This window comes from Cibotium barometz, chromosome 41 (assembly GCF_041138505.1).
Source record: "Cibotium barometz isolate CiBa-2024 chromosome 41, ASM4113850v1, whole genome shotgun sequence".
NCBI classification, from domain to species: domain Eukaryota; kingdom Viridiplantae; phylum Streptophyta; class Polypodiopsida; order Cyatheales; family Cibotiaceae; genus Cibotium; species Cibotium barometz.
In genome coordinates, this window is record NC_141086.1 from 45,779,389 (window position 1) to 45,806,331 (window position 26,943).

The 26,943-nt window shown below is 45.2% G+C and overlaps 1 protein-coding gene across 4 annotated transcripts; it reads right to left on the reverse strand.

Moving 5' to 3' along the window:
* Positions 1-1,886: 1,886 nt before the first annotated feature.
* On the reverse strand, positions 1,887-20,881 carry LOC147615000 (uncharacterized). Of its 4 annotated transcripts, none has more exons than XM_086780282.1 (8): positions 15,402-20,863; positions 14,964-15,259; positions 14,737-14,869; positions 14,448-14,655; positions 14,130-14,342; positions 13,953-13,994; positions 13,110-13,810; positions 1,887-2,953 (listed from the first exon to the last, which is right to left on the reverse strand). In XM_086780282.1, exons 1-8 carry the CDS (start codon positions 20,565-20,567, stop codon positions 2,189-2,191), a joined length of 7,524 nt encoding a protein of 2,507 aa, XP_086636408.1. In that variant the 5' UTR covers positions 20,568-20,863; the 3' UTR covers positions 1,887-2,188. The 4 variants fall into 4 exon arrangements, with proteins under 4 accessions (XP_086636408.1, XP_086636407.1, XP_086636405.1 ...); XM_086780281.1 differs by having other exon boundaries at positions 1,887-2,980; XM_086780279.1 differs by having other exon boundaries at positions 1,887-2,980; positions 13,953-14,342; positions 15,402-20,881.
* Between the last annotated feature and the right edge of the window lie 6,062 nt (positions 20,882-26,943).

The window sequence follows — 26,943 nt, forward strand, 5'->3', positions numbered from 1 at the left end:
ACTGTCTATATGCACATGCACATGCACACTATTTATATATACATGTTTTTTCTTTAAATGCCTTAAAAAAGAGAGAGTCTTTCGTCGTAATTAACTATTTTCGATCTTGTTGAGGCATAATTGTTAAAAGAAAAACAACGTTTCATTTTCTAGGAAAATTTTTAAATGATCAAATATTTTATTTTTTTCTCAAAAGCACGTGCATTTTATCTTTAAAAATACTATTTTCTCCTACAATATTATGTTTTAGATACATAAACCTATATATAGACACATATACTTATACATATATACATGTATTTAAAAATATAAATACAAACATTGACATAATTTAATTAATTTTGAATAAATTTTAATGTGCGGAGATGGATGATAAGTTGTGGTCACTTTTAAATATATATAGATAGATATATCATACACACATCTAAACACACACACACACACAAACATATATATGTATATATATATACATACATATGTATGTATGTATATATAAATGTAAATAAAAACACACATACACACATGTATACACACATATACATATATATTTTCTATTTAATTTATATTTTATTAAAAGATACTTTTTATTCTTTCTCTCTTTTCACCCTCATTACATCTCTCTCTCTCTCTCTCTCTAGGTCTGTCCCATCTCACTCTCTCTCTCAAGCACATTCTACACATAGATGCAGATGTACACACATGCATGCATATACTCTCTCTCTCTCTCTCTCTCTCTCTCTCTCACACACACACACACACACACATGTACACACCGCACATACACTAATCTAAACGCACACTCTTTCCTCTCACACAAACTATCTGTCGTCTCTCTCTCTCTCTCTCTCTCTCTCACACACACACACACACACACACCCCGCACATACACTAATGAAAACACACACTATCTCCTCCCACACAAACTATCTCCTATATAGAAATTCTCAGCCTCTCTCTCTCTCTCTCTCTCTCTCTCTCATGCACACACACACACACACTCTCTCTCTCTCTCTCTCTCTCTTCACGCACACTCACATAGAAACTCTCATGCACACACTCTCTCTCTCTTCACGCACTCTCATGCACACACACACTCTCTCTTCACGCACACATAGAAACTCTCTCTCTCTCTCTCTCTCTCTCTCTCTCTCACACACACACACACACTCACACTTAAATGGATTTACACATATAATTTTAATTAATTAAATTTTAGATTAAATTTTAATGGTAGAGATGAGTGGTGAGGTGTACTCACTCTCAAATAAATGCATCTTTCATGTAATCTCTCTCTCTCTCTCTCTCTCTCTCTCTCTCTCTCACACACACACACACACACACACTCACATACATGTACACTATTTAGATATACATGCTTACATACCTATAGATACACAAACATACATAATATATATAAGTGTGTGTATCTATAGGTATGTAAGCATGTATACAAAGATTTCATTGAAAGATGTGAGATGAGATTTTCTTAGATTCAAATTCAAAATTGCTTTGGAAGATGTGAGATTTGGCTCCTCCTCACGCTTGAAGGAGGAGTGGCCATTTTGAAATAGGCCCCCCTCCTTTGCCCACGTGGAGGGAGGGCCACTCTCCCTTAATCCTGTATAGACTAGCAAGAACCTAGTACCACGTGGAGCCATCAAAGAGCAAACACTATCCCAACCCGATCCCTATCACCACATAAATGTCCACCACTATTTACACTGTGGACTCTTCCCATCATAATCAAATGACTATTTTAGGGGTCGTAATCTTCCAACGTTAGAGAACACACACACACTCTTTTTTGCAACTGGCCTGGGTAAGGAAATAGGCCATAAGTTGCACGCGGAGAGAGAGAGAGAGAGAGAGAGAGAGAGAGAGAGAGATTACCAAAATACCAAGCTATAATAGCTGGGACAGAATACATTAATAATGCAACTAGGTCCTTTAGGGACTCGGGTAGTCTACAGATTTCGCACCTCATACAGGACAAAGAATGATACCATACACTATCATAATCACAAAGTATACAAAGGGGATAAAGTTCCAACTGTCAGAAATTGCCGTCTGCTGTAGGCTGCAGTTAGCAGTGAGATGCTAAACCAAACACATTACCTTTTTCACCCGGTTTGAAGAATGCAACAACCTTCAGTAACCCTTAAATCTGTCATATGAACTGTAGCCAGAATCAGCTGCTGGCAGCACTCAATTTTTTTGAGGCAGCAACTGGTTTGGCAACATATATCTGTTTCAACTTTAAAGACAGCCCAGAACCTCCCCTATCAGTAGATGTACGTCCAGAGGCTCCCTTCCTGTGATTGCTTCCAGACCATTCAGTCCCCAAACTACCCCTAGCCAAACCCTGCTGAGAAGCCCTTTGTTCTCCAAATGGCAAGGAACTGCCGGAAAATCCAATTTGGGCAAGGTTCTTACTTTGAAGTTCCAGGGGTTCAAAACCACTTCTTCTCTCACCTTGAGAGCTTGTGCCAAAAACCAATTCCCCATTCCTGCTACTGCTTGCACCAGTCAAATGTCCTTGAGAGCTCCGAGAGAGGCGACGACCTCGTTGCAGCTTAATACCCGAAATTCCTACTGAAGCTGAGCTACTGGCATGTCCTGTGTCTGACAACGGCCCACCAGCATCACTTAAAAAGGCTTTTCCTGATGGTGTAGGATCTGCAAGGCCCAATTCGTCTGGAAATTGTGCACCAGCATCAGCAGATGAAAAAGAGCTGCTTGTTACAGGCTTTGAAACAGGTAGCTGATGCAAGCCACTGCTCACATCCATAAAGTGAGGCAAGTTCCCTAGCTGGTTAGAAAGGGTCCTTGAGTGATGAGGCAGCATGTTGAGGCCCAAAGCTGGTCCTGAAGTAGGCACATTCTGAAGTGATGGAGCTGGTCCTGAGATGGGTACATTGTGAACGGGTGGGGCGGGTGCTTTGGACCAATTGGACTGCACCGATCCATCCATGTGCGGAATCTACAAACAATTCAAAAATCTCTCTCTCTCTCTCTCTCTCTCTCTCTCTCTCTCTCACACACACACACACACACACACACACACAAACACACACACACAGGCAACCAAGGCAAAGGTAAGAGCAAAGCCAAGAAGACAAGCCCACGAGCACTTCGTGGCATCTGTTTGAAGATTCTCCCTCACACACACAGGCAACCAAGACAAAGATAAGAGCAAAGCCGAGAAGACAAGCCCACGAGCACTTCCTGGCATCTGTTTGAGGATTGATTTCCCGGGCATAAGCAGATCGGAAGTTTATGGAGACTTGACGGGCATTATATGAGCCAGAAGTTCAAAATGAGCAGAATATCATTTGTAAATGCCTGAACTGCAAGGCAACTGTAACAGCGAGTCTGTATCTCCGGACAATTAACCATTGATTTGATTATTCACACATAAGCAAGAAAGATTCAACCACACAATCAGAAGATCATAAACACAACACCCGAGGTCAAAGATGGGACGACCCCCCCTTCGGGTATTTTAATACCAAAAGATTCTCGCTTGTACAAGCTTGGAATGACTAGAAGCTATCTCCACTACCTCATTTGTATTATCCGATTTCTATTGAGTGATGAAAACATTCAAAGAGTGATGTCAGATGTGCCGGATCATTTGCCACTGATCACATAATCACGGATGAAAGCCTTTAAAATAGGGCAGCCTACTGTAGTTTTAACCTGCACCATTCACATGAGCTATAAAACAGCTGAATTTTATAAGTTGGACCAAAACCAATACTTACACCTGCAAAATACATACTACACCTTGCGTTAGGTAAATGCTCACTGGCATACCATATCAACTAAACAGCTTTTCCACAAACAAGCAAGCTAGTTATCACTTGGACATCAAAACCGTCTTCTTGAACAATGATTTGCATGAGGAGGTCTATGTATCTCAGCCTCATGGTTTTGTTCATTAGGGTCAAGAAGCCAAAGTGTCTAGGTTATGGAAAGCTTTGTATGGCCTTAAGTAGGCTCCCGGAGCATTGTACGAGAAGATACATGCACACTTGGTTGCACATAAGTTTGCAGAAAGTACCCTCTTATGTCAAGAAGACTCGAAGATTTGTTGGTCATCATTTTATACGATTTCAACCTTTAAGGCTGAATTACAGGCTTCTTTTGAGATGTTAGATTTGGGCCCGTTGCATTACCCAATCATTGGAGGATTCACAATGCTTTTCATGTGACTCTCCTAGGAAGCTTATAAGGGTCCCAAACCTTTGGAGCCAGTGAACGAGGATCCACCAAAAGTTGAAGAGCTAGAGGAAGTTCTTCAATCAATGCAGATTGTCTTTTATAAGAAAAGACAGGGATCACATGGTAAGATTACTAGAAAGTACCTTATCAAGTTCAAGAATTATTCGACTATGGATGCAAAGTGAGTGGATGAGAACTACTCAGAGGTTTTACAAGGATATTAAGAAGTTTTTCAGCTGAGTACAACCATAGTTATCAAGTAGGAAAAGTTTGATTTGATATTGTACGTTCAAATACGGTCTCAAAACGCACCGCTAAATTTTGAAAATAAAAATACATTGGACATTTAAAAAATACTTTAAAATATAAATATAGATGCAAAATTTAGAGAAGTTACAACTTACAACTTACCCAAAACATAGAAATTTAGAATGTTGAGCCTTAAAGGAGAGCTCAAGGGATAGACTTGAGCAATGGTAGGGTTGAGCAATGAGCACTTTTGAGAATGGGATTGGGAGAGGGCATATTATATAGATAATAGAATGAGGCTCCAGCAAGGGCTAAGCCTAAAATAGTCCCAAAAAATGCCAAGAAACGGCTCTCCAAACAGTCAAAAAACGATGCCCAAAACAGTTTGAAAAAATGGTTAGAACAAAAAATGGGCAAAAAAACGGTCGAATCTCAATCGACCGTACTACCACCGTACGGAACCATACCGTACGTATAGACCATACCGAATCGAACCTCCTGGGCGGTGCATGAACCGGGTGCCACTACGAGTACAATTGATAAGAAGCCGAGGAGATATCACCGGCCTTTGTATTTTGACATCCAAGAAACCAAGAACAAAGGAGAATGCTCAAGGTTTATATTCCATTGCACAGAATTGAGCATTCTAGAACTCGAGGATTGTTGTCCAGGTGGTATCCAAAAGGAACAACTGTATGTACTATGCACATGCACATGCACATGGGGGATGGAACCTACGCACTTGAGCTTAGGGTCATTTATATGTTACTTTTGGGAGCCTTGGGCTATATTAGGCATAGGGCTCATGGACATTGTACCATGTTGTCATATGCGGAAGCTTCGGAGAAGGATCGGTACTTCAAAACTCAGAAATCAGCACTCTTTTCGCGACGGAATTAACGCACAAACTGAAAGACGATGTGCAGAAAATAGAGAGAGAAGGGGGAGATGGAGAGGACACAGTATTGGGTCCCAATTACCCTCTGTAGGGCCCCCACCACGGATGGTGTATTTGCTTTATTAGAATGATGTAAATCTGAAAACAAATACAAAGTACTTGACCTTTTCTTGGCTGGAAAACCTGCCCTTGACCTTCAGTCCTTCACCCCTTTGCTTTAGCAATGTTCTTGGCTGTCCTGGCCCTTGTTTGCTTGGAGCACTTGGTGAATTATGAGATGCCTTCATGGATTATGGGCTGGGGTATTTATACTCTTCATAGCATCCAGTCGGCTGGCTTCAGGGAGCTCCACGACTGAGTTTTATTAATAAAGTGTTTTCACACTATATACCTTGCTGTCCAGCCTGCGCATGCTTCTGGGGCAGCATCCTGGCTGCTGGGCATGCTGCGCAGAGGTGTGGGACTGCCCCTACACCTGGCCTACCTGCTGATTAGGGCTTCTGACCCAGTCGGCTGCCTGTCCAGCAGCAGTACAGCTGGCCGACAGCCCCTCCAGCCCATGCCTTGGCTGGTGGGCAAATCTTGGGCTCTCCTGGCCCCTTGGGGGTGGTTCTACACCTCCCCCATGCCCATACTACAAGTGCAAGTGCAAGTTCTTCTCACTGGGGTAGCCCTATGGGCTGGCCCCATCTCTACATGCAACCCTACATGCCTACAGAGGCCTGGCATCCAGTTGCAAACCAGATACACAGCACATCTGACATCATTCCAGAGGGAGACTCACAGCGCGGACTGGCACTGCTTCATGTGCAGGATAGTGCACACCTGACCTTGGACTCATGTGCAGGACAATGCACACCTGACCTCGGACGACTAAGATGGATCCCTGGCTGACTCGTCCCGGACTGGGCTCACATGGGACCAGTTCACCATCCCAGGTCCTGCACCTTCTGTACAGAATGTCTACGTGGCATCCAAGTGCGGGATGCACGTGACACATGTAAACGATTTCCCGTGTTCCCGACTCCATGTTAACGAGTCATCTCCTTCCTCCTTTCTTTCATTGATATCAAGGCTCATGCCTTTGATCCATTTCTAGCATTTTCTTAAGTTTTCTTGATTTTCTTGATTTCTCTCCAAATCTTCTTGGAAAACTTGATTCTAACAAGGAATTGCTTCAAGCTTGGAGGCTATGGCCAAAACGGTGATCAATTCTTACATATTTAGAAGCATTTAATAAAAAATTGGACCAAATTTGAGGCAATGAATCTAATTTTGTGGGAGGCGGAGTGGACAAACTTTGGACCTGCTCTTCTTCTTCCCCTTCTTCCCTCTCACATTTTTGAAATTAGGGTGGATTTACAGCAACATTCATAGGAATCGTGAGACCTTGAGCATTGATTTGATGGCTCAATGCTACAAAACGGCTGCCGATTGCATTTTTCTCTCCTCCACGATGCTGCGCGAACAGTCGGCTACACCTAATGGTTTTTGGTGATTGCTTGCAACATTCGCCATGATTTGGTGTTATATGGCCATTGATATCACATAAGGTACTCTATTTCATGAATTTCAAGGTACAAATAATTTATTGAGTTCATCCCATGCATCTTTTGCCCATTGTATCCCTATGATGTGATGAATGATTTCATCATTTAAACTGAGTGCGATAAGTCCTAATGCTTTCTCATTCTTGCTCTTCCACTCATTTTCTCCTCACCTCTGGGTATTCATTTCTTCCCTCAACTAGCCCCCACAGATTTTTCCTCATGAGCAATAAGGTACTCTATTTCATGAATTTCAAGGTACAAATGATTTCCATGCATCTTTTGCCCATTGTATCCCTGTGATGTGATGAATGATTTCATCATTTAAACTGAGTGCGATAAGTCCTAATGCTTTCTCATTCCTGCTTTTCCACTCATTTTTCCCTCTCACCTCTGGGCATTCATCTCTTCCCTCAACTAGCCCCCACAGATTTTTCCTCATGAGCAGATACATGGTTTTTGTCTGCCATGTATAAACCTGCTCCCCATTAAATTTGGCTACCTCTTGTGCCGTACTCATGATGATGTGAAGGGGGTCTTACCTCTTGATCCAATTTCAAGATTCAAGGACAGTGTCTACCCTTTTACAACTCAATCTGGTGTTTAGGTGATGATTACAACAGATTTATCAGCATAAATTCACCAAAAATTACATTAAACCAAGGGTAACAAATCTGTACTGAATGGTTAGAGTATCAAACCATCTCCGAATTGCAATCTGAAGTTATAGGAATCTATATCAGATACCCAATGGTTAATTTGAACCCTCAATTGTACCAAAATACAGTGATTAGTATTGATTAATCACTAATTAGCAAATTAATCCTCTGTTTTGTGTGCAAAAAACAGAGTATGTGAGGAGTCCAGATCTGGGGCCTTAGAGTTCAAATGAGCTCAAATCCTTTCAAGGCCAAAGGCCATCAATAGCAATTAGTCTAGTAGAGGATTAAGCCAAGAAACACAAGATTTGACCAAACATTGAATGCTTTATCTCTGTTTTACCAAAGTCACCTGCAGATTTGATGGAGACCTTGGATCTCACTGTAGACTTGATGAAATCAAAAACTGTCTTCACCAGCTTGTAGAGCACCCTTGAAAACCCCTAGGACCAAGAGGAATTTAGAGCAATGTCTTCTGGTGCAGACAAGATCTCCAGTTCTCTTCTTCAGAAAAAAGGCACCAGCAAATTCGCGATTTGCAGCTGTTGTAGAAGGCGGTTTAGCGAATCTCTTTGATGGGCTGGAGCATGGGACTTGTGGCTATGTGTGGCTAAAAGCTTGGAGACTATTGTTAAGCCTGGAGGGAGATCAAGCCCCTCCAACAGCTGGGGGTACAGAAGCTCTTTGAAAAGAAGAGGTAAAACTTGATTATCTACTAATCTTGATTAGCTAGATAATTAGCAAGATAATGGGCTCATAAATTTGATGGATTCTAGGCTAGGCTCTAATACCATTGTAAATTTGCAACAATGTGATGAGCTATGGTGGATCAAATGCTAGAATCAACATCATTAGAAAAGAGATTAGACGATAATTAAGATATGATTAGTGAGCAATTAACTGATTGCTTAATGTAGGCATGAATAATCAAAAACCAACAAATTCTCATTAGGCCAATGCCTCAATTTATAGAGTTTACATCCAAGCATCTAATCCCACTGATCTCTCCTTGATTCACTCCACCTCTTTTGCTTGATTCTCTCCACCTCTTCCCAGAATATCTCCACAACTCCTAAATCTTCTCATGCTACCCTTTATTCTCTCCCAGCAGATACTTCTCACCTTTTCACAGCTTCTCTCACATTTACAGATTCTCTTTTACAACCTCTTGCTAAGATCTTGTTCCCGCGCACACCCTATTCACTTATATATTTCAACAGCCACCCCCTCTGGATCGCCAATTTGGGGCATTGCTACCACTTTGGTTGTTTTGGCGGGTGGAGGTAGTGGAGGTGGAGTTGGTGCCTCTATTGTCCTTGTTTAACACTCATCATCAACATGGCTAGGTATTTGGCAAGAAGTGCAAAATCTATTCTTTTTGGGAATATTTTGCCAGTAGGGAATGGGTGTGGGGGCAGGATTTTTGAAATCAAGATGATTGCCGGTAGATTTGCCTTGATTTCCTAAGTTGCCGTTCCCTTTCCCTTACTATCCTTTTTGAGTAGAGCTTGTATTGGACACAAGGGCCCCCTCTTGAGTGGAGGGAGAGGATGACTTCTTGGGATGAAATTGGTCATACAACCTAGAAAGACGCAAGAGTTGGCATTCACACTCATATAGGTTAGGCATAGGCTCTAAACTAATGGTCTGTGTGACAAAAGTAAAGAAGCTAGGAGGCAACTTGTTTAGAAGAGTGATAACCTGATCTTCCTAGGACTTAGCACAGCTAGTGGTGGCAAACTCGGCGTTAAGGCGCCGATATTTACCCACTTTGATGGTCAGGTCATCCCCTTCTTTGATAGAGAAAATTTGAATTTGATGCTCAAGATCAATGCGACGCGTACGATCACGTGCGGCATCTCTCTCTGCGAGGTGTGCCCATCTATCAGAGACATAGGGGAACTGCTGGAGTTGTGAATGGAACTCGAGCAAGAGGCCTTGCATGAGCTCCACTATAGCAGTGGCATTTCTAGCCTCCCAATGGCTGATGACTTCGGGAGGTACTAGAGAAGGGTGGGGTTTTGGCTCGAGGCCCTTTACTAGGTTCCTAAGAACCTTGGGATGTGAACACTTGTTCCATAAGATTAGCCCAGGTTGTATAATTAGACCCATTTAAACGAGTCTTTTCTCTGAAAGCATTTCTAGACATAGAAACATGAAAGGAAGATGGTGGAGGAGTCCAAGAAGGCTGGTGTCCATATCCAGAGTGTAAGTGTTGAGGAGAGAAACCTGACAGTCCACCAAGACCAGGCATGGATGAAGGACTTATCGAGGGTGCTCCATAAGATGGAAGTAAGTTTTGGGTACTCAGCATAGGAGGAATACTAGGTTGAGGTACGAAACCTGAAGAGGGCACATAATTGGGAAAAACACCAATACCAGAGATGGGTTGGTAAACCACCTGATACCCTGAAATGCTGGGTGGGACCGCACTGCCAGAGGGTGTCGTGTTAAAAGATAACTGGGATGGGTAGAAACCATACGCAGGACCCAAAAGAGGGGCATGCAGTGATGACTGCATGCCAACACTAGTAGGAAGAGGTATGGGTTGGGAGGGAGGGTTTTGAGTTTGAATTTGGACAGTATTCCGTAACACATTAGGAGTTGGAACAGAAAGTGAACCAGAGAAGAAAACAGTGTTACCTCCTTGAACACCGGAAGTCGGAGAGTGAGTTATACTCCTAGACCCTCCTCTATTAGGGTTCACAAAATGCCAGGAATCGAGGGTAGTTGATGGTATCGTTTGTTGAAGAAGATACCCATGCAGAGTTAGGAACATACGTACTAATAGGCACATACGAACCTGACACGGTCACCGACAGGGAAGATGATGGATCTCCGAACGATCGAGGCGGTACATGTCCTTCCTGAGAAAGAGTCCTGTACTGAAGTCCAGTGTCGGCTAGAATGAGAAGCAGAGCTCTCCAGTTGAGACTGAATACCTTGGTCCAATACTGGCACACTAGCTGTGGGCATGTATCCTCCTCTGGAAGTGATGGCTGATAAGCTCGGAGAAGAAAAACCATACGCCAAGCGTGAAGAGGGTGAGTGGGTAAAAGTAGGCTGGTGGTCTCCCAAAGAAAGACCTCGAACAAGGCTCTCCAGTGAATGAGGAGTTCCATCCTCTGTGTGATCTAAATCGGAATATGGGGAGTCAGTATCTGGTATGAAAAGCTGATCCTCCAGAATCGAGGGTAGACGATCCATGGTGTGTACTTTCTAGGTCTTCGATCCCTTTGCTCACAATCGCTCTGATACCATGTGAGGACAAAAGAAACCAAAGGACCAAATATATGAAAGATCAGAGTAAACACACAGCATGCAATGGTGATGTGAATATAAAAGATGAAGTCCAGTACAAGGAGTTAGTACAAGGAGTTCTATGTGAGACTCCGAATAAGCAGAGAGAGCTGCTGTCCCATAAAACGCAGATAGCAGGGCTGGAGTGACCCTGATGAAAGCGTTGAAAACGAGCCTGATATAAGACTGATGGGAGCCTCAAGTAAGGCTGCTGATGTAGGCGGCGAAAAAGACTGTGGTGAGGCTAATGTAGGCAGCCAAAACCTGCAGCAGTTAACGCTGCCTGCTGTAGGCGGGCAATACCAGCAGTGGTTTTAACGCTGCAAGAGAACCTTCGAACCTGCTGTAGGCAGGCGATACCAGCAGTGGTTTAACGCTGCAAGAGGACCTGCGAACCTGCTGTAGGCGGGCGATACCAGCAGTGGTTTAACGCTGCAAGAGGACCTGCGAGCTTGCTGTAGGCAGCGGCAAAACCAGCAGTAGATGGCAAGGCAAATTGTGCGATGAAACGCACAGCGTGAAGATTGCAAGGTGCCAAGGATTTCTCGTGGGTTGATGGTGGACGAAAGCAAGTCGAGACCCTTATATTTATATAAGGTTTTTTTATTTGGTCGGCCAATCATGGAAGTTGTCCAGTAAAGAAGCGGCCCTTTTTGGGCTGGGTAAATATTGGGAATATTTTCACACAGGGGCTCCCAAGAGCTGGCTGTCCCCTCGGAGTGCTAGTCGTCACCGGGTGAGGACCAAAGAAATCAATGATGGTGATCTGGGTGATGTCATGTAGTGGATGCATCCCGGCCTGTATCCTCACCTGAGTTTCTCAATGGTGGCACATCCCTAGCAAGAAAAGATCCATGCATCTCTGTTCTGTGTAATGCATTACTCGCGACAAAGGCCAAAATCATCTCTCAACAGGCAGTAGAATCTCCCCCCATATCTCATAACATGATGGGCATCTGAAAGGTAGTGCTTCTCTATCTCTAACCCCCCCAATGTGCATAATCTACATATGTGCTCCTCCCATAGTACGCCCTCTGCTCTCCCCGTTTTAATATGAAGGAGATGGGAGGATACCCTTAAGGCCATTTTTCATAATCAATATCTCTGCCATAGTCACCAGAAACGAGAAACGGGAACGGAAACGTTTGAGGAATCGAAAAGGGGAAACTAGTTTTTAGGGGTGGAAACAGCCATTTCCTGTGACAATATCACTTGGGAATTGAGAAACGGCCATGGAAACAGATGGGGTCCTGAAACGGAGAAACGCGTTTCTAGGGACTGAAATTCCCGTTTCCTGTGACTATGATCTCTGCTCTTTTTTGTTGCATTTTCAGTCTCCATGTACTCAATTGGTTCCATCTTGGCAGCATTCATAATTGTTTCAGGCAAAAATACTAGAAACTTTAGATCTTTGGAAGGTAGTTGTTTTTCAGAGGAAGAGATTTGTTTTAGCGTACAGGTGCACCTCTTGCTGCCATCTCTTTTCCTCTTTATTAGAAAGGCATGCTAAAAACTCAAATCATGGAGTTTATGAAGACATTTTACATTATTCTCATTTGAACCATATGCAAACAACTTAAAATCAGAAGTTTCTCTAAGATGCATCACGGTGGGCTTTGGAGTGTAAGCATTCTCCACTATAGAGATCATTGCAGTGACTCACAAAAAAATGTTCTATGGAACTGGAGCTCTGTGGAGAGCAGTGGCAGGGACAGCTGTGTGTGAAATCGGGTCGAATCTAGACAGATAATGTGGTATCTCTTGCTGTCAGAGGCTCGATATCTGGTGTTAAAGACCTTCCATCACTAAAAAAGTTGGTGTGTAAGCATTCTCCACTATAGAGATCATTGCAGTGACTCACAAAAAATGTTCTATGGAACTGGAGCTTTGTGGAGAGCAGTGGCAGGGACAGCTGTGTGTGAAATCGGGTCAAATCTAGACAGATAATGTGGTTGATCTCTTGCTGTCAGAGGCTCAATATCTGGTGTTAAAGACCTTCCATCACTAAAAAAAGCTTTAAAAGCCTGCAGGTCAGCCCTCATGCTCAGAACCTATTAGAAAAAAGACCATGTTTGGGCTTTCAAGCTCTTACCCACCATTTGGTTTCCCTGCATCAAACCCTCTAAATAGGACACATATAAGATGTGATAATTCAGGAACAAAACATATGGCCATATGAGACAATTTAACCTTTTAATCAGTCTGGAAACAATGATATGAAGAATACACTACCTGGAAAGGAGCAGACAAACCAGTATCAAAGAGATTTAGTGGTGCAGCAACTGGCATCACAGAAGATCCTGCCATTGGAGTCAGCTGGGCTGGACTTGGACTGGAAGCCCCATTGGTAGGCTGAGAAGCCATCATCCCATTTGATCCAGCACTTATATCCCCATCATTCAGACCCAAAGCTCCTGAAGCTGACAATGGCAAGGGCATATGCGTCCAATCAGGTTGCTTGCCAGATGGATGATAAGCGGCCCCCATGAAGCTCAAACCAAGCTGCCCAAACTGCCCTACTGGTGTATAAGGATTGGCATAGAGCAGCATGTGAGGGTGCCCTTGGATGCTAGGGAGTCCTGCTGGACTCATAAAAGGCGGTGCACCATAGAAGGAGTCAGGAGTACCTAAATGCCTCTGTTGCCATCCTGCAATTCCAGGCTCCAAGGAAGCCAAGGATGCATCTTCACGTGGGCCAAAGGTAAAAATCGGTCCTCCTAGCATAGGACCCATCTCCAAGCAAGGAAACGGAGCCCCACCTGGTAAAGATTGTAACATAACTCCTGAGGAGGCAGGAAGGCTGATTGAAGAGCCTTGAAATAATGTTGGAGGTGTTTCAATGGAGAGATCGGCAGGAAGAGCTACAGCAATAGAATTGTCCATTGGGGCATTGTTTGGGGTTTGGATGATCATTGGCCTTGTCACAGGTAATCCTGGAAAATCAAAAACAACAGCCAGACTTTACTGATTACACTTACACATAACAAGATTTCTTGCAAGTCATGCAAGCTTAACAATGAGAGCTAGTGACAGCTACCAAGATAGACCAACAGTTCAACAGCAGAATGCACTTACCAGAGGATTTAGTAATGGCATCAGCATTGCTTCCAACCACCACTGCAGTTCCTCCACCATTGAGAACAGAAACCCTTGTGTTAGAATGAGTTTCAATAAGATCTTCACTGCTGATGGCAGCTGCTGCAACAGCAGATGCAGCAGCTTCTGCTTCTGCCTCTAAATCAACAATTTTACCTTGAAAGCCATCATCTCTGCCTGCACGCTTCCCTTTAGATGTAAAGGTAACATTCCCATCTAATTCTGAAAAGTTTGTCACATGTCTATTCGAGTGGCTAGGAATGTGAGATGCATCTGATCTAAGACCCAGTGGTGAACCGGCTCGTACGACAGACAGCGGAGATGGAGGATGACTGCTTGAGGGATTAAGAGTTGGGGAGGTTACAGCACCTGTAAACCATATGTCGAAAGAAGTATCACACTCTGATGTAGCAGGGATGTATTGATTGAGAGGAAGGGGAAAGGGGGGGACTGAAATGAAAAAAAAACACCCACCAAACTGGATTTTCTCTCCAGCCAACAGGGAGCTTATGGGCCCTGGAGCTTTAACTGGAGCAGCTGCCTTCTCAAATGAAGTACAAGGTATCCCTGGTTCCAACGCTATTATAGCCCTCTCAGACATTAGTACCGACTCTGGGGAGGGCCCTTCAAGTCGAAACGGTTTCAGAGCCTCTTCGAGCTGGATCTGCGTGAAGCTGACAACCTGTTCCAGGATGAGACTTGGTTGTAAAAAATTGAAAGCAAAACAGAATACATAGTGTAACTTTTAAGTGCATGTTCTCACTTCTTGATTGGACCGTTGCCCACCCCAAGCAGCAGTTGTTGATTGCTCACTGCTGTGACTGTCATGTGCAGAACCAGCCAAATTTCCAGACTCCACATGGACAACATTTGAAGCTGAAGTAGATTGTCCAGGCCTTCATATATCCAAAACAAAAACAACCATTCATAGAACCAACATACCAGCTACTGCTTATACAAAAAGATTGTTACTCAAGCTGTGCCACTCACTTTGGGGAGGTTGAGATTCTTCTGAGAAAAGCACCGGATGAGGCGTTTGTTGCTGCTGCGCCCACCATTGGAGAAAGAACCCGGGTTGAAGTGGTGACAGAGGTTCGAGGCAAAGCAGTACCCGCTCCAGTAGGAAGGCTTCGCATAGCAATCCTACCCTCGGTAGCAGCAGTTTCAGTACTGAGCGCAGGCCTCCTCTTTCCACTGTTCTTACTTGAACTGACTCCTCTCGCCACAGTGGGTAGCCCAGCCTTCGCAGATGATCTCTGCTGCTTCTTGGCAGCCTGCTCTCTTGCCTTCAATTGAAGAATCATTATTGCCGATTCCAACACCAATAACACAACAAGCAATCAGAGAACGTGACAATATTTTTTTCTACCAACATTCAATACTTAAAGAACTTCAAAGAGGATAAATCAATGGTGCCAAAAAGCATACCCCAAACTCCATTGATTTTGCCTTACTCTCTTTCTCGCGCTGCTCCCGTTGCTCTCGAAGCAACTGACGCTTTGACCTCACTTTAATGAAATCATCTTTATCGTTTTGTGTTTCTATTCCTGGCTGCTCAAAAACACAAACCACACCAGTCCTCAAAGGAGCATCTCCAGCACTGTCAGCTTCATACTTCCTCAGAAGGCCCTTAGTTCCAGAAGAAATTGCAAGCCTATTTTGACCAACAGGCTGGTCTCCCTTTGCTGCAGGCTGCATGGGACGCAATTCAGCACGAAGATTTAGCCTATTCTCATCACCACGACTTCTGGACTGGCTCCCTGTCTCCCTCTTTACATACCTATACCCTCCACTTTCTTTGGTTTCCTCCATGTTGGAAAGGCCCAGATCTAAAGCTTGGGGCATTTCTGCAGCCCCTGACTCCCCATCGAAAGGTGGCAAAGGATCACGTACTTTGTATTCGACTCGGCGAAAATTCCTTCGAAACATCTTGCCTCGAGCCCCTCCTTGAGTTCCAGTTTCAGGCCAAGTTTCTGTTGCCAAATGGGGAGCTTGATACCCATAATTCTGCCCAGCATAAAATCTTCCTCGGCCCCGTCCCAAAATACCATGGTACCGAGGGCCATTATTCCTCCTCCTTCCACGAGAAGGTCTACCACCAGACCAAGCATGATCAGCCTGGCTACTATCACCAAGCCTGCCTCCATAGGGGGATCCAAACTTGTCTTCGATAGACGTTTTTTGGCCAGCCTGATCCGCAGAAATACCAGGCTTTGACACAGGGTCAGCTGCAGCTTTTGCTTCTGGCACCACAAAAGGAACCTGATCTTTCCACTCAACCTTAGATGGAGAACCTCCACTGCTTCTTGAAGCCAACTGATTAATCTCCACAAATCTGTCCACAGCAGGATTGTAACCTGCAGATGATTCTGTAGCATTCTGCACAGCGTCATCTTCTCCCATCTTGGGAAGTTGCTCAGAATTCACCAAACCATTCGCAGTATCTCTAACATTACAAGGTTCAGCTTGTGACTGGTGGTGCTGGGGCAAGATGCCCTGCCCTAATGGATGGTGTATCTGCACAGCTGATTGCATCATCGGTGAAGGCTGACTTATGGGAACCGAATGACCAATCTGCCCAAACTGGAAGACAGAAGCCTGTTGACCATGCACATGAGCAAGCTGAGGAATCTGTGGGTGTATATGTAGTGGCATCTGTATTGAGCCAATTTGGATTGCATTAGGCATAAGAGGCATACTAGGGAGTAGACCCAACTGTAGGTGAAAGGGCAGCTCATGCTGATTTTGAAGGCCATGCACAGAAGATAACATAGATGGATTTGCAGTCACATTATTTAGGGTGCTTGACTGAGGAAGCGGCACTGCCATGAATGAGAAAGGCTGCTGAAACTGTTGCACTAATGACTGTCTGGAACTTAAACCTTCTGAACGTCCCATCTGTGCAGCATCCATTGCTTTTACGGATAAAAATGGAGTTTGGTGAAGGAGGGGCTGCACAACCTGGTCTTGTACTACTTTCTCTGAAGCCAAGTCCTTGGAATCCCCATCTGATGGTGGTTGTCCATCCTTGGGAATAAATATGGTTGCATCCTCTCGTTGTAAATCAGCAGGCTTTTCAGTCTCTGCTAAGGCACAATCATCTTCTCCATCCTCGAGTGTCTGATTTTCTGTGTTGACAACTGCAAGATCTTCCACCAAGTACCTGCTTGTAGCATCCTTTCCACCATTCTCGTCCTCTTCAATAACATTGTCTTCCTCCTCAATAACCTTGTCTTCCTCATCGACAACTTGGGGTTCTTCTTCCTCTACTTCATCCTGCACTCGAAGGCCGTCATGCATATGATCTTTCCTTGCTTGTGCAATCCCCTCTGCTCTGTTGTCTGTTGGCTCTCCTCCCTTAGACACCTGCGAATTCACTGGCATCTGGGTCTCAACCTCTTCTGAACTTTCTTGAGCCTCAGTCAGATCAGATATCTCATCAACCTCTTCTTCAGAGTAAGTCTCTGAGACCACATCTGAATGTAAATCTTGCTCCTGATAAGGTTGAATAGCAGGAGTCAATGCATCTTCAACTGTATCATCAGAGAACTGTGAACCAGCATCAGATAGCACCAGCTCTTCAGATAGAACAGAGTCAAACTGCTTAGAAACCTGTGCATCAATGAGCACGCTGTCCTCATTACCAGTCTCGTGGCATACATCGACCTCACAACCTGTTCTAAGAGTAAAATTTTCTCTTGATTTAGGTGCCACTTCAGAATCATCCCTGCCAGTGACAGAGGCTACAGACTTTTTGTCATCAGGCTGGAAGGTCTGCTTACGTAAGGTTGCCTGCCCAGGAGGTGGCGGCAGCACCCGAGGTTGTTTGGGTAAAGATTGACGATGACGGCCAAAAGAGACATGATCGGCAGCATCTGCACCATGAAGGCAGGGTGCAAGTGGGAGTTGTGACCTGCTAGGACTGTCCTTACCCCACCAGTTTCCTGCATCTCTGCCATTGGGATTGTCAAAAGTTACTTTATCATGTGTGTCTGTTAATATTAAATTCCTAGGTGCTCCCAAGTTCAAGTTCCTGAAAGAAGCCCCCCTCTGTTGCTGCTCACGATCCAGCCGAGGAAGATCATCCTGAGGATGTGAACTTTTTGGTGAACCTTTCTGCACTGAGCGAAGTCGATGCTGCCCGCTGTCAAGGCCCTCTCTTTTCCACATCTGAACAGACCTAGTTCCTTCTGTTGAAAAACCATGCCCTTCCTTCGTAGAGGGTGACGATGAAGGGAATTTTAAGAGACTTGAGAGGGAAGATGGCTCTGCAGGCAACCCTACCCTAAAAGAAGCACATTCATCATCATCTTGTTCCACCTTGCCAGAGCTAAGTACAAAATTTCCTTGGTATTCCCTATCCATTTCACTGTTCCTCCTCCTGTTGTCATGGGACTGCATGCTCACATCTTCTGTTACTAATTTCACTGTATAACCTCTCTCCTTCTGCAAAGCCTCATCTTGTCTTCTCTCAGACTCACGCTTCGCCATACGCTCTTCAAGCTCCAATAATTTCCTCCTTGCCGCCTCTTTCCTCCTTTCTTCCTCCAATGCAATCATGTGCTTCTCATCCTCCCTAGCCCTACGCACTTCTTCATTTTTTATTGCTGCTTCTTCTGCCTCTCTGTGCGCTCTAGAAGCAGCCTCCCTTGCCTCTTCCTCTAGCTTTAGACACAGCTGTTCTTCTTCTCTAGCAAGCCTTTCCTGCTCTTCCTGCTCCTTCCTTGCAAGCTCAATGGCCCTTTCCCGTTCTTCAACCGCCCTTTGGCGTTCCTGCTCCAGCATCTTCTGGACCCTCTCCAACTCTGCTTCAAAAGACTCCCTCGCTGGATCTTGCAGATCATCGTCTTTGGAAGTGTCCTTCTTTTGCTTTGAACCCTTGGCATTCAGTCCAAAAGTGCCAAAAAATGAACCAGCTCTAGCACTGATCACATCCCCCAGGAAAGGATCCTCAGCATGTAGCTGCCCATGAAAAAAACTTGCTTTTTTCTCCCTCCCATAATCCAATCCAATCTGATCTTGCCTACCTGTGGTACCAGAGTGGGATCTTCTTAGAATAGAAGCATCAGATCCACCATACAAAAAGCTATTTCCCCTTCCATTCCTATCCCCTTGTGAGACACGACCTCCACTGAGTCCCTGCTTGCCAAGAAAAGGATCCTTCCCAAACCTATATTCCTGCCCCTGCCCCACATCTCGGCTAGACATGTCCCAGCCAGAAGCATCATGTCTAAGCATGTTACCGTCTCTGAAGAACACCCTATCATTTGTGTCTCTCTCCCGTCCATTGCCACTGTTGCCAAACCTAGTAGCTCTGTTGTAGTTTGACTCAGTTGCAGAAAAGCTCCACCCTCTCTTCAAAAACTCATTTCTTCCTAGACTACTGCTCAATCTGTCAGTATCTCCCTTGTAATCTGTCTCAAATCTACCACCATTGGCAAAGCCATTTTTAAAATCCCCCTCTTTACCATACCCATCTTTAGAGACAGAGCCAGAATGCATTACAGAATCTGCATCATTCCTGCCCAAATAGCCATTTCTAGATGTAGGCCGCCTGAAATCCATATCACCCTTGTGATCCGCCGCCCAACTGTCCTCAAAGCGATAGCCATCACTTGGTTCTACCCAGTCAGACTGAGCCCTTTCCTGTGGTCGAAAGCTTGATAAAGTCTCTCGCTCATCATCCGCCCAATTGGACGTATGAGATAGTCTTATCAAGGGAGAAGGTCCACGAGAATGACCACCTGCTCTCTCAGCTCGACTGTCAGCCTGTTCTGATAAGGCCCCCCTTCCTTGCGGGCGAATAATGGGTTGTGCAGGTTGAAGCTGTGGATCTGACAGGTGTTCTGAATGCGGGGCAACACCTGCTGTATTTTGCTGCTGCGAGAGTTGCTGCATCTTCTTTTGCTGATCTCGAACCTCGAACAGTTTATCCCGCTGCCTCTGTTGCAAATCTCTCTGGCGTTGCTGAGGAGGTACCGAGGGAGAAGGGGGAGCAGCTGCAGCCTGGAGGGTAGGAAAGTCTTCCCCTCTGAATACAACTGCTTTCTCAACTGGTGAAAGGTGCACGGGGGCAGGAATACCATGTGTGATTGCGATGCGGGAACCTGGGGGAGTGTACACAAATGGCCTTCCTACATTCTGATTAGCACCATCCGGCACAGAGGCACTCTTTCCTTGAAAAACAGGAGGATTGCCCCATGTTGAATCTGAGGTTAGGGCATCAGATCTTGCTGCTGCCGAGTCTAGGGTTTCCTCGCCGGCCTGTTTAGTCCAACCAGACGATCCAGAGTTTCCGACAAGGGCAACGGTGGGATCGTTTCCTGCGTGCTCTCTACGCAAGGAGGGCAAGTTTACAGGGCGAGGGACGGCGAGCTTGGAGGCTCTTGAAGGCGCAGATACAGTAACGGAAGAAGAAGAACCCCTAGAAGAGCGAGGAAGGGAGACCATACCTCCATGGCTGCTGCCGTAACTACGCGATCGACTGAGGCCTGCTGAAGGAAAAGCACTGCCATTCGACAGAGGGAGTGGCTGACCATACGATTTGTTTAGATTTACAGGAACAAACTTAGAGGAGCTACCGGCCCGCGCCATGGACTGTCTAATAATGCTTTTTGAAGATTTTCTTCTTTTAGGGTTTTTCTGCTTCTAGGGTTTTGGAGATGCCTCAGCGTTTAGGCTTTTGAAGATTGCCTAAGCGATTGTGATGAGTAGACACTATTGTCTGGTGCAGATCGCTACGGTTTCTTAATGACAGAGGGAAAAGGGGGATTCACAGAGAGAAAAGGATTAGCCTTGGCTGTGACCAGGCCAAGGGGAGGAAGAAGCAGCAGCAGGAGCAGCGGCAGCAACAAATCCTGCCGGACAAGTCCCCGTGTGGGATACACGTTGTCTTTACACACCGGTGGGGGGTATGGCGGCAAGATTGGGCTGTGGACAATTGTTTGCTGAGCAATGCGGTATGACGGGAATTTAGGAAAATAGAATTTAGATTGTCCATGAGAGAAAATATGCATGCCAAGTTTTTTCCAAACCTTTCAAACATTTATCAACCACAATAAGAACTGCAAACTTGAAACGTTGACCTGCAAACCGGCCACTTGGGCTTGAAATCTGCCAAAAAGCTCGTAGAATTGGAAGGTATTTGTAGAGCATGGAGGGCAATGAACTTCCTTGCAAATACCTGGCATTGATTTTAATTTATCATGGGCACCAATGTTATAGCGCCCCACTCACCTTATAGGCGCTGTAAAAGCCATGTGGGACGGGGCTCTTAGAAAAAGGCGTGTTGTCTATAGCAAGTTAACAAACTACATGGTTGAGAGCTTGGCAAATTCCCAACAAGCAAGCTCTTATGGGCTTATTACATAGAGAGTTTGAGGGCTGTGTGAAGCTATGTTGAATGGTCATAGAGAGAAGCTGACACTTCCTGCAAATAACATTTTCCATTAGGAAGCTGGGAAATCGACACGTCCAGCAAAGTAGCTTTCCTCTAGACCCATTCTCATGTGCTTAGAATTTGGGAGAGTGGTGAAGAGATCACTTGAGAAGATCGAGAGATAGTGTATCTCATGGGGTGACTAGGCATGTTATGACCGTGTTGTCTAGAGTGAGTCGACAAACTGTGGTTTTGAGAGCTTGGCAAATTCCCAACAAGAAAGCCCCTATGGACTTGTTACATAGAGAGTTTGAGGGCAGTGTGATGTTGAATGGTCATTGGCTTGAAAAGAGAGCAGTTGACACTTCTTGCAAATAACATTTTCCATTAGGAAGCTGGGAAATTGACATGTCCTGCAAACTAGCTTTCCTCTAGACCCATTCTCAAGTGCTTAGAATTTGGGAGAGTGGTGATGATATCACTTGAGAAGATAGTGAGATAGTGTATCTAACCACCTAGGATCCTCTTATCAATTAAGTGTGGGTTTTGGTCTTACGTGGTGCGTCCTACAAACTAGCTTTCCTCTAGAGCCATTCTCATGTGCTTTTGGGAGAGTGGTGATGGTATCACTTGAGAAGGTAGTGAGATAGTGTATCTAACCACCTAGGATCCTCTTATCAATTAAGTGTGGGATCTAGTCTTGGGTGGTTAGATAATGCATCTAACCACCCAGGATCCTTGTATCAATTAAGTGTGGGATTTGGTCACTCGGGTAGCACCCAATTGAGTGTGTTGAACGATCTCACTCCAGAAGATAATGCATCTAACCACCCAGGATCCTTATATCAATTAAGTGTGGGATTTGGTCACTCGGGTAGCACCCAATTGAGTGTGTTGAACGATCTCACTCCAGAAGATAGTGAGATACCAAGGATCCTCCTATCAATTATGTGTGGGATCTGGTCCTGGTCGGTTAATGTACGAAGCCTATGCACGACAACTCTTAATGGTGCCTAGTGGGGACATATCATAATATTCTCTTCTTGATGGCTGCTCGAGACGCTCTTTTTATGACGAACCTCTCAGGGACAATATCTTCACAACTTCAAAGCATTCTTGTCGGAGTAGCGCATCTCATGAATGCCCTTTGACGGGTGTCAAGTGTTTGGGCCTTTTTTCATAGTGGTGTGCTCTACACTGGTTCCTTTATGACATCTTCTGGACGGCCTTTTTCCCAAAGGGCTTTAACAAACGGGTGGCATGCCCTAACACCTTGGCACCCTTTGCTCTACAGATGGTGCTTATAAAGTAAATGTGGCCACGGCCCTTTATCTCCCTCTTCTTCCCACAGCAGGCCAATGAATTGGGCCCCAACTCCTCTCTTCTTTGCCTCCTTTGACCACGTAGCACAAGCGACCTTCTTTTGGTTCTAGCATGCGATCTACTTCTTCAAAGCCCTTGGCTACTTCTTGTTTAGTTTAGTGTGGCCAACTTGGTCTTTTGGTTGGCCTCTCAACTATGGATTGTTTGTTGAGCTCTTTGTGCCCCTTTATGCAGGTGCCTAGCTATGAGCCACACTAGCCTCCCACTTGCTATGATGCCTTGGCCTAAGTGCACCTTCCAAAACACTTTTCTTTTTCTTGTTTTCTTGCACCACTTCAAAAAGATTTAAAGATAATCACCATAAAACGCAAGAATAACTTACAAACAAAACTTTGGCTTTAAATGATCTTCTCGTTTGATGTAGCCAAGATGCTATGTCAATGATGATTACTTCCTTGTTGATAATGCCTCCTTTTGCAAACTAGTCTCAGCAACACGGAACCATTTTTTAGCCACTAACGAGGTGCTCTCTAATCCGGGTAATCTCTCCATTGTAATCTAGATGAATAATGAATAATGAATAACCTAATCTAAGGGAAGAGCATAACAAAAAGGAATGAACCTAACTAAGGAAATGGAACCATTTTTTAGCCACTAACGAGGTGCTCTCTAATCCGGGTAATCTCTCCGTTGTTGTAATCTAGATGAATGAATAATGAATAACCTAATCTAAGGGAAGAGCATAACAAAAAGGAATGAACCTAACTATGGAAATCTCACGTAGGCTGTAATGCCTGTGAATGACCGACGGCGGCAGACCGGATGGCCATGTCCGGGGTTCAGTAGGAGAGGACGCCCATGCAGAGTCAGGGGCGGCCAGGCTAGTGTGGACGGCAGGCCACACACTATATAGCCTAGGGGATGAGGGGCAATCCTCATTCTTCCTCTATGGCTGGGTGGTGAGCCAGAGGCCGTCCCCTCTTGTGGTAACGCCCGTAGCGGCGTTACGGATATGTAACACTGGTATCAGAGCGTGGTTCGATGGGATCGTCAGAGTCCGCGGGTGAACGGGGGACCGGAGCCCACTCGATGGTTTTCGACCATTCATCTCCTCATCCTTATCTCCAATGGAGTGTGTGGAGGGAGGCGGCCAAGGAAGAATGGAGGGGAAGAACTCTCTCTCTCTCCCCGTCACACACAGCAAGCAATGGAGGTAAGCAATTTTCGTTTTTTTTTCTTTTGTGCGTTGAAATTGTCTGCGTTGAATGGCTGCGAAGGAATCTCAATCTGTGTGGAAGGGGGAGGCGCAAGCTTTGAAACAAACGAAGAGCCTGTGGGGGGGGGGCGAAGAACAGCATGCCCCCACTGCGAAGATCAGCCCCACCAGCCCACGGCCACGTTGAAGAGCCTGGGGGGGCGACTTGCGTTGAGTGGGGGGGCGAAGAGCAGCCCCTAGCCCCACCAGCTCCCTCACGATTTGGACCTGCTGTGAATGGCCGAAGAGACTGTTGACCTGCGCTACCAACAAGGCTGTATAAGGCAAATGGCCCGCCCAGCAGGCTACGCAGGCGTGTGGAGCTGCCACTGTCGGCGAAGAGCCTAAATGTGCGACGACCACGTCTGGGGCGTAGAGCCCAGGCGATACGGCGCTGCAGCCAAGCCCGCCCAGCGGCCAGCCCAGGCAGCCAGCCAGCCAGGCAACGGCGCCGGCCAGCCTTGGGCGGCCAGCCCAGCGGGTGGCCAGGCCAACCCATAGGCGGCCATGCCAGCGGGCGGAGGCGGCCAGCCCAGCGGCGGGCGGCGGACGGCCATGCCAAACGGCGGCGGCCAGGCTCCCCACGGGCGGGCGAGCGGCCACGCCCAATCGGCGAGGGCCAGCCCGGCCTGTTATTTTTTTTTTAAAAAAAATCACATTGGCGGTCAACGGGCGGCCAGCCAGGCGACGGCGGCCAGAATAGGGCCTGTTGTGAACACTCCCCACGGGCGGGCGGCCACGTCCGAAGCGACGAAGGCCGGCCCGGCCCGTTATTTATTTATTTATTTAAAAAAAAACACAAAACAACGGTGCATCCCATGAAACAAACCCAACACAGCCGTCGTGCCGTGTGGCCGTATACCCGTTTTCCACAAAAGAGACCCACCGCACATGGCCGTAGCGCCGCGTGCTAAGAGAGAGACAAATCCCACGGCCGTAGTGCCGAGTCCTTTGAGAGAGAGCCGTTCTATGGCCGTTGTGCCTAGTGAACACGTCTATGGCCGTAACGCCTCGAGAATAGCACATGTGGTGATCACACATTTGGTTCGGAGAGACTAAATTTAAGCTAAGCATAGACTTAGTATTAACCATCAAAGTCACGTAGTTTGGCTATAGTGTAACTCTGAAACCGCGGTGTGTTTTACTTGGGCTAAGAAAACCAACAATGGCGTCAGTTGTACCCAAATTAGACGAAGAGCTTATCACGAGAAATCAAGGTAAGCCTAATTGAGCCGTAGTGCTCATAACCCTTCACAATCTTTTAACAGATGCTAGAAGATTGTGATAAACTTTGGCAAATGAGAACCATGTACAAGCGTAGTCTTGATGTGGTTATGCCTTGAGTTCAAACAAGTTGCTTACTGTTTGTAGCAACAAGAGAGCCTTGGCCCGCAAACTGGCCCTTGTTAAAAGTAACAAAATAGTGTCACTACTTGGGCCTAGAGAGTAGTGACTAGTTTGATTTAGTCACGTGATTGCCTGGTAAAAGTAATCCCTAAATATGTATTACTTGGGATAAAGGGGCTAGCAGTGCTGCTAGCAATACTCAATTAAATGGTTTATCTAGGAGTACTAATCTGAAAGATTAGCATACGCCTAGATAATAATAGCAGATTTAGGATTGATTTGTAGAAATCAAAGGTAAATCTGAAGGGGTATAGTCTTGAGATGTAATGCTCAATGCCCTTATAGAAATTGATCGAAGAGAACTGTTCTTAAATTTACTAGCATGGTTTTCTCTTCTTTTTATTGCCATGCGTCGACATCCCACTGCTCGAGAGTTTGTGGTGATCTTTCGAAGGGGGAAAGAGCCTTTTTATATGTCACATCAATTGGTTTGGTGGTAATTTTATGGTATGGGACATCAAATTCTCACGGAATCGATTGTAGTCTTGGTGGAATGGGATGCCAAGGCTTGTGCATGTAACTTGACTCTTTGGCAGGTCTGTATGTACACTTGTCTGTAGTGATAAAGTGTGCAAGATAAAATTTGAACTTTGAAAATTACCAAATATAGCCATAAGTTGGGATAAAACCCAGTTACAGAGTTCGGAGAAGCTCTAGGTAGCAAGACCATGATGGTGTACTAGTGCTAACAGAGTGATTTAGTTCCGGAGTGATCTAAATCTAGAGGTTAGCAGTAAGACTAGCTTGGTTGGACAGTTTCATGCATGGGGGACGCCCTATAGCATTTTGCAAGCGTAATCTTGCCTATGTTCAACATAAGTGTGCGATTGTGAGCACATTTTAGTTGCTACCATATGAATTTGGGAAATATATTACTTTCCTACATAAGCAATTGTAATATTGCATGACAGGCTATTTTGCTTACAAAGTTCATGTGCGTGTAAACCCTATAAGTCGTATGACCCTTGGGAATGAGTGGAGCATTCCATGGATTTAATAAGGTTTTACATGGCAATAGTGAGTAGTATCTCACTCCAGACGAGCTTGGTTGTTGTTAGTATCGGATCCGACATATGAAGTGTACATAAACTCGGGCTGAGTTAGGATAGAAGGCTAAGCCGGAGAGCTTAGTGGTAAATCCTACTGTATCTGGTGAGTTTTGACTTAACAGGAGTGTTAAGAAGTAAACTCAAAGTCTGGGGCTGAACTGGAATGTTCAGAGGCAGACATATCTTTTGTTAAATCGGAGAATTTAGAAACAGATGAGCTTGGGGTGAACCATGGTACTGAGGAAAAAAGCTCTTCACACTAAAATAGTGCACAATAATTTAGGGTGATAAAAATCCATCGCAGGAATGTTTTACAACTTTCCATAGATGATAGATGAAGACCATGTACTTTACGGAGTTAAAGTACATAGGTGGTGACTTCGGCGCCACATTTTTTGTAGGAAGTCACCAGTGGTGTGGTTAGGTCAGCCGAGACTCCACAAGACCTATGCACTAGTTTTTAAGTTGACCTCTATGATAAGGACATCCAAAAATTCGTGTTGTAATACCAGAAATTGTACTGCAATGTGCAATGGAGGAGTCAATTTGTGTAGTCAC

Bases quoted from the DNA above. Each gene is read 5' to 3' on its own strand.
- LOC147615000 (XM_086780279.1), bottom strand. From the start codon at position 20,567: ATGGCGCGGGCCGGTAGCTCCTCTAAGTTTGTTCCTGTAAATCTAAAC. The intron at 15,260-15,401 runs GTATGCTTTTTG...CTTCAATTGAAG, and splicing joins CAAAATCAATGGAGTTTGGG to GCAAGAGAGCAGGCTGCCAA. The intron at 14,343-14,447 runs GTGGGTGTTTTT...TATGGTTTACAG, and splicing joins TGGAGAGAAAATCCAGTTTG to GTGCTGTAACCTCCCCAACT.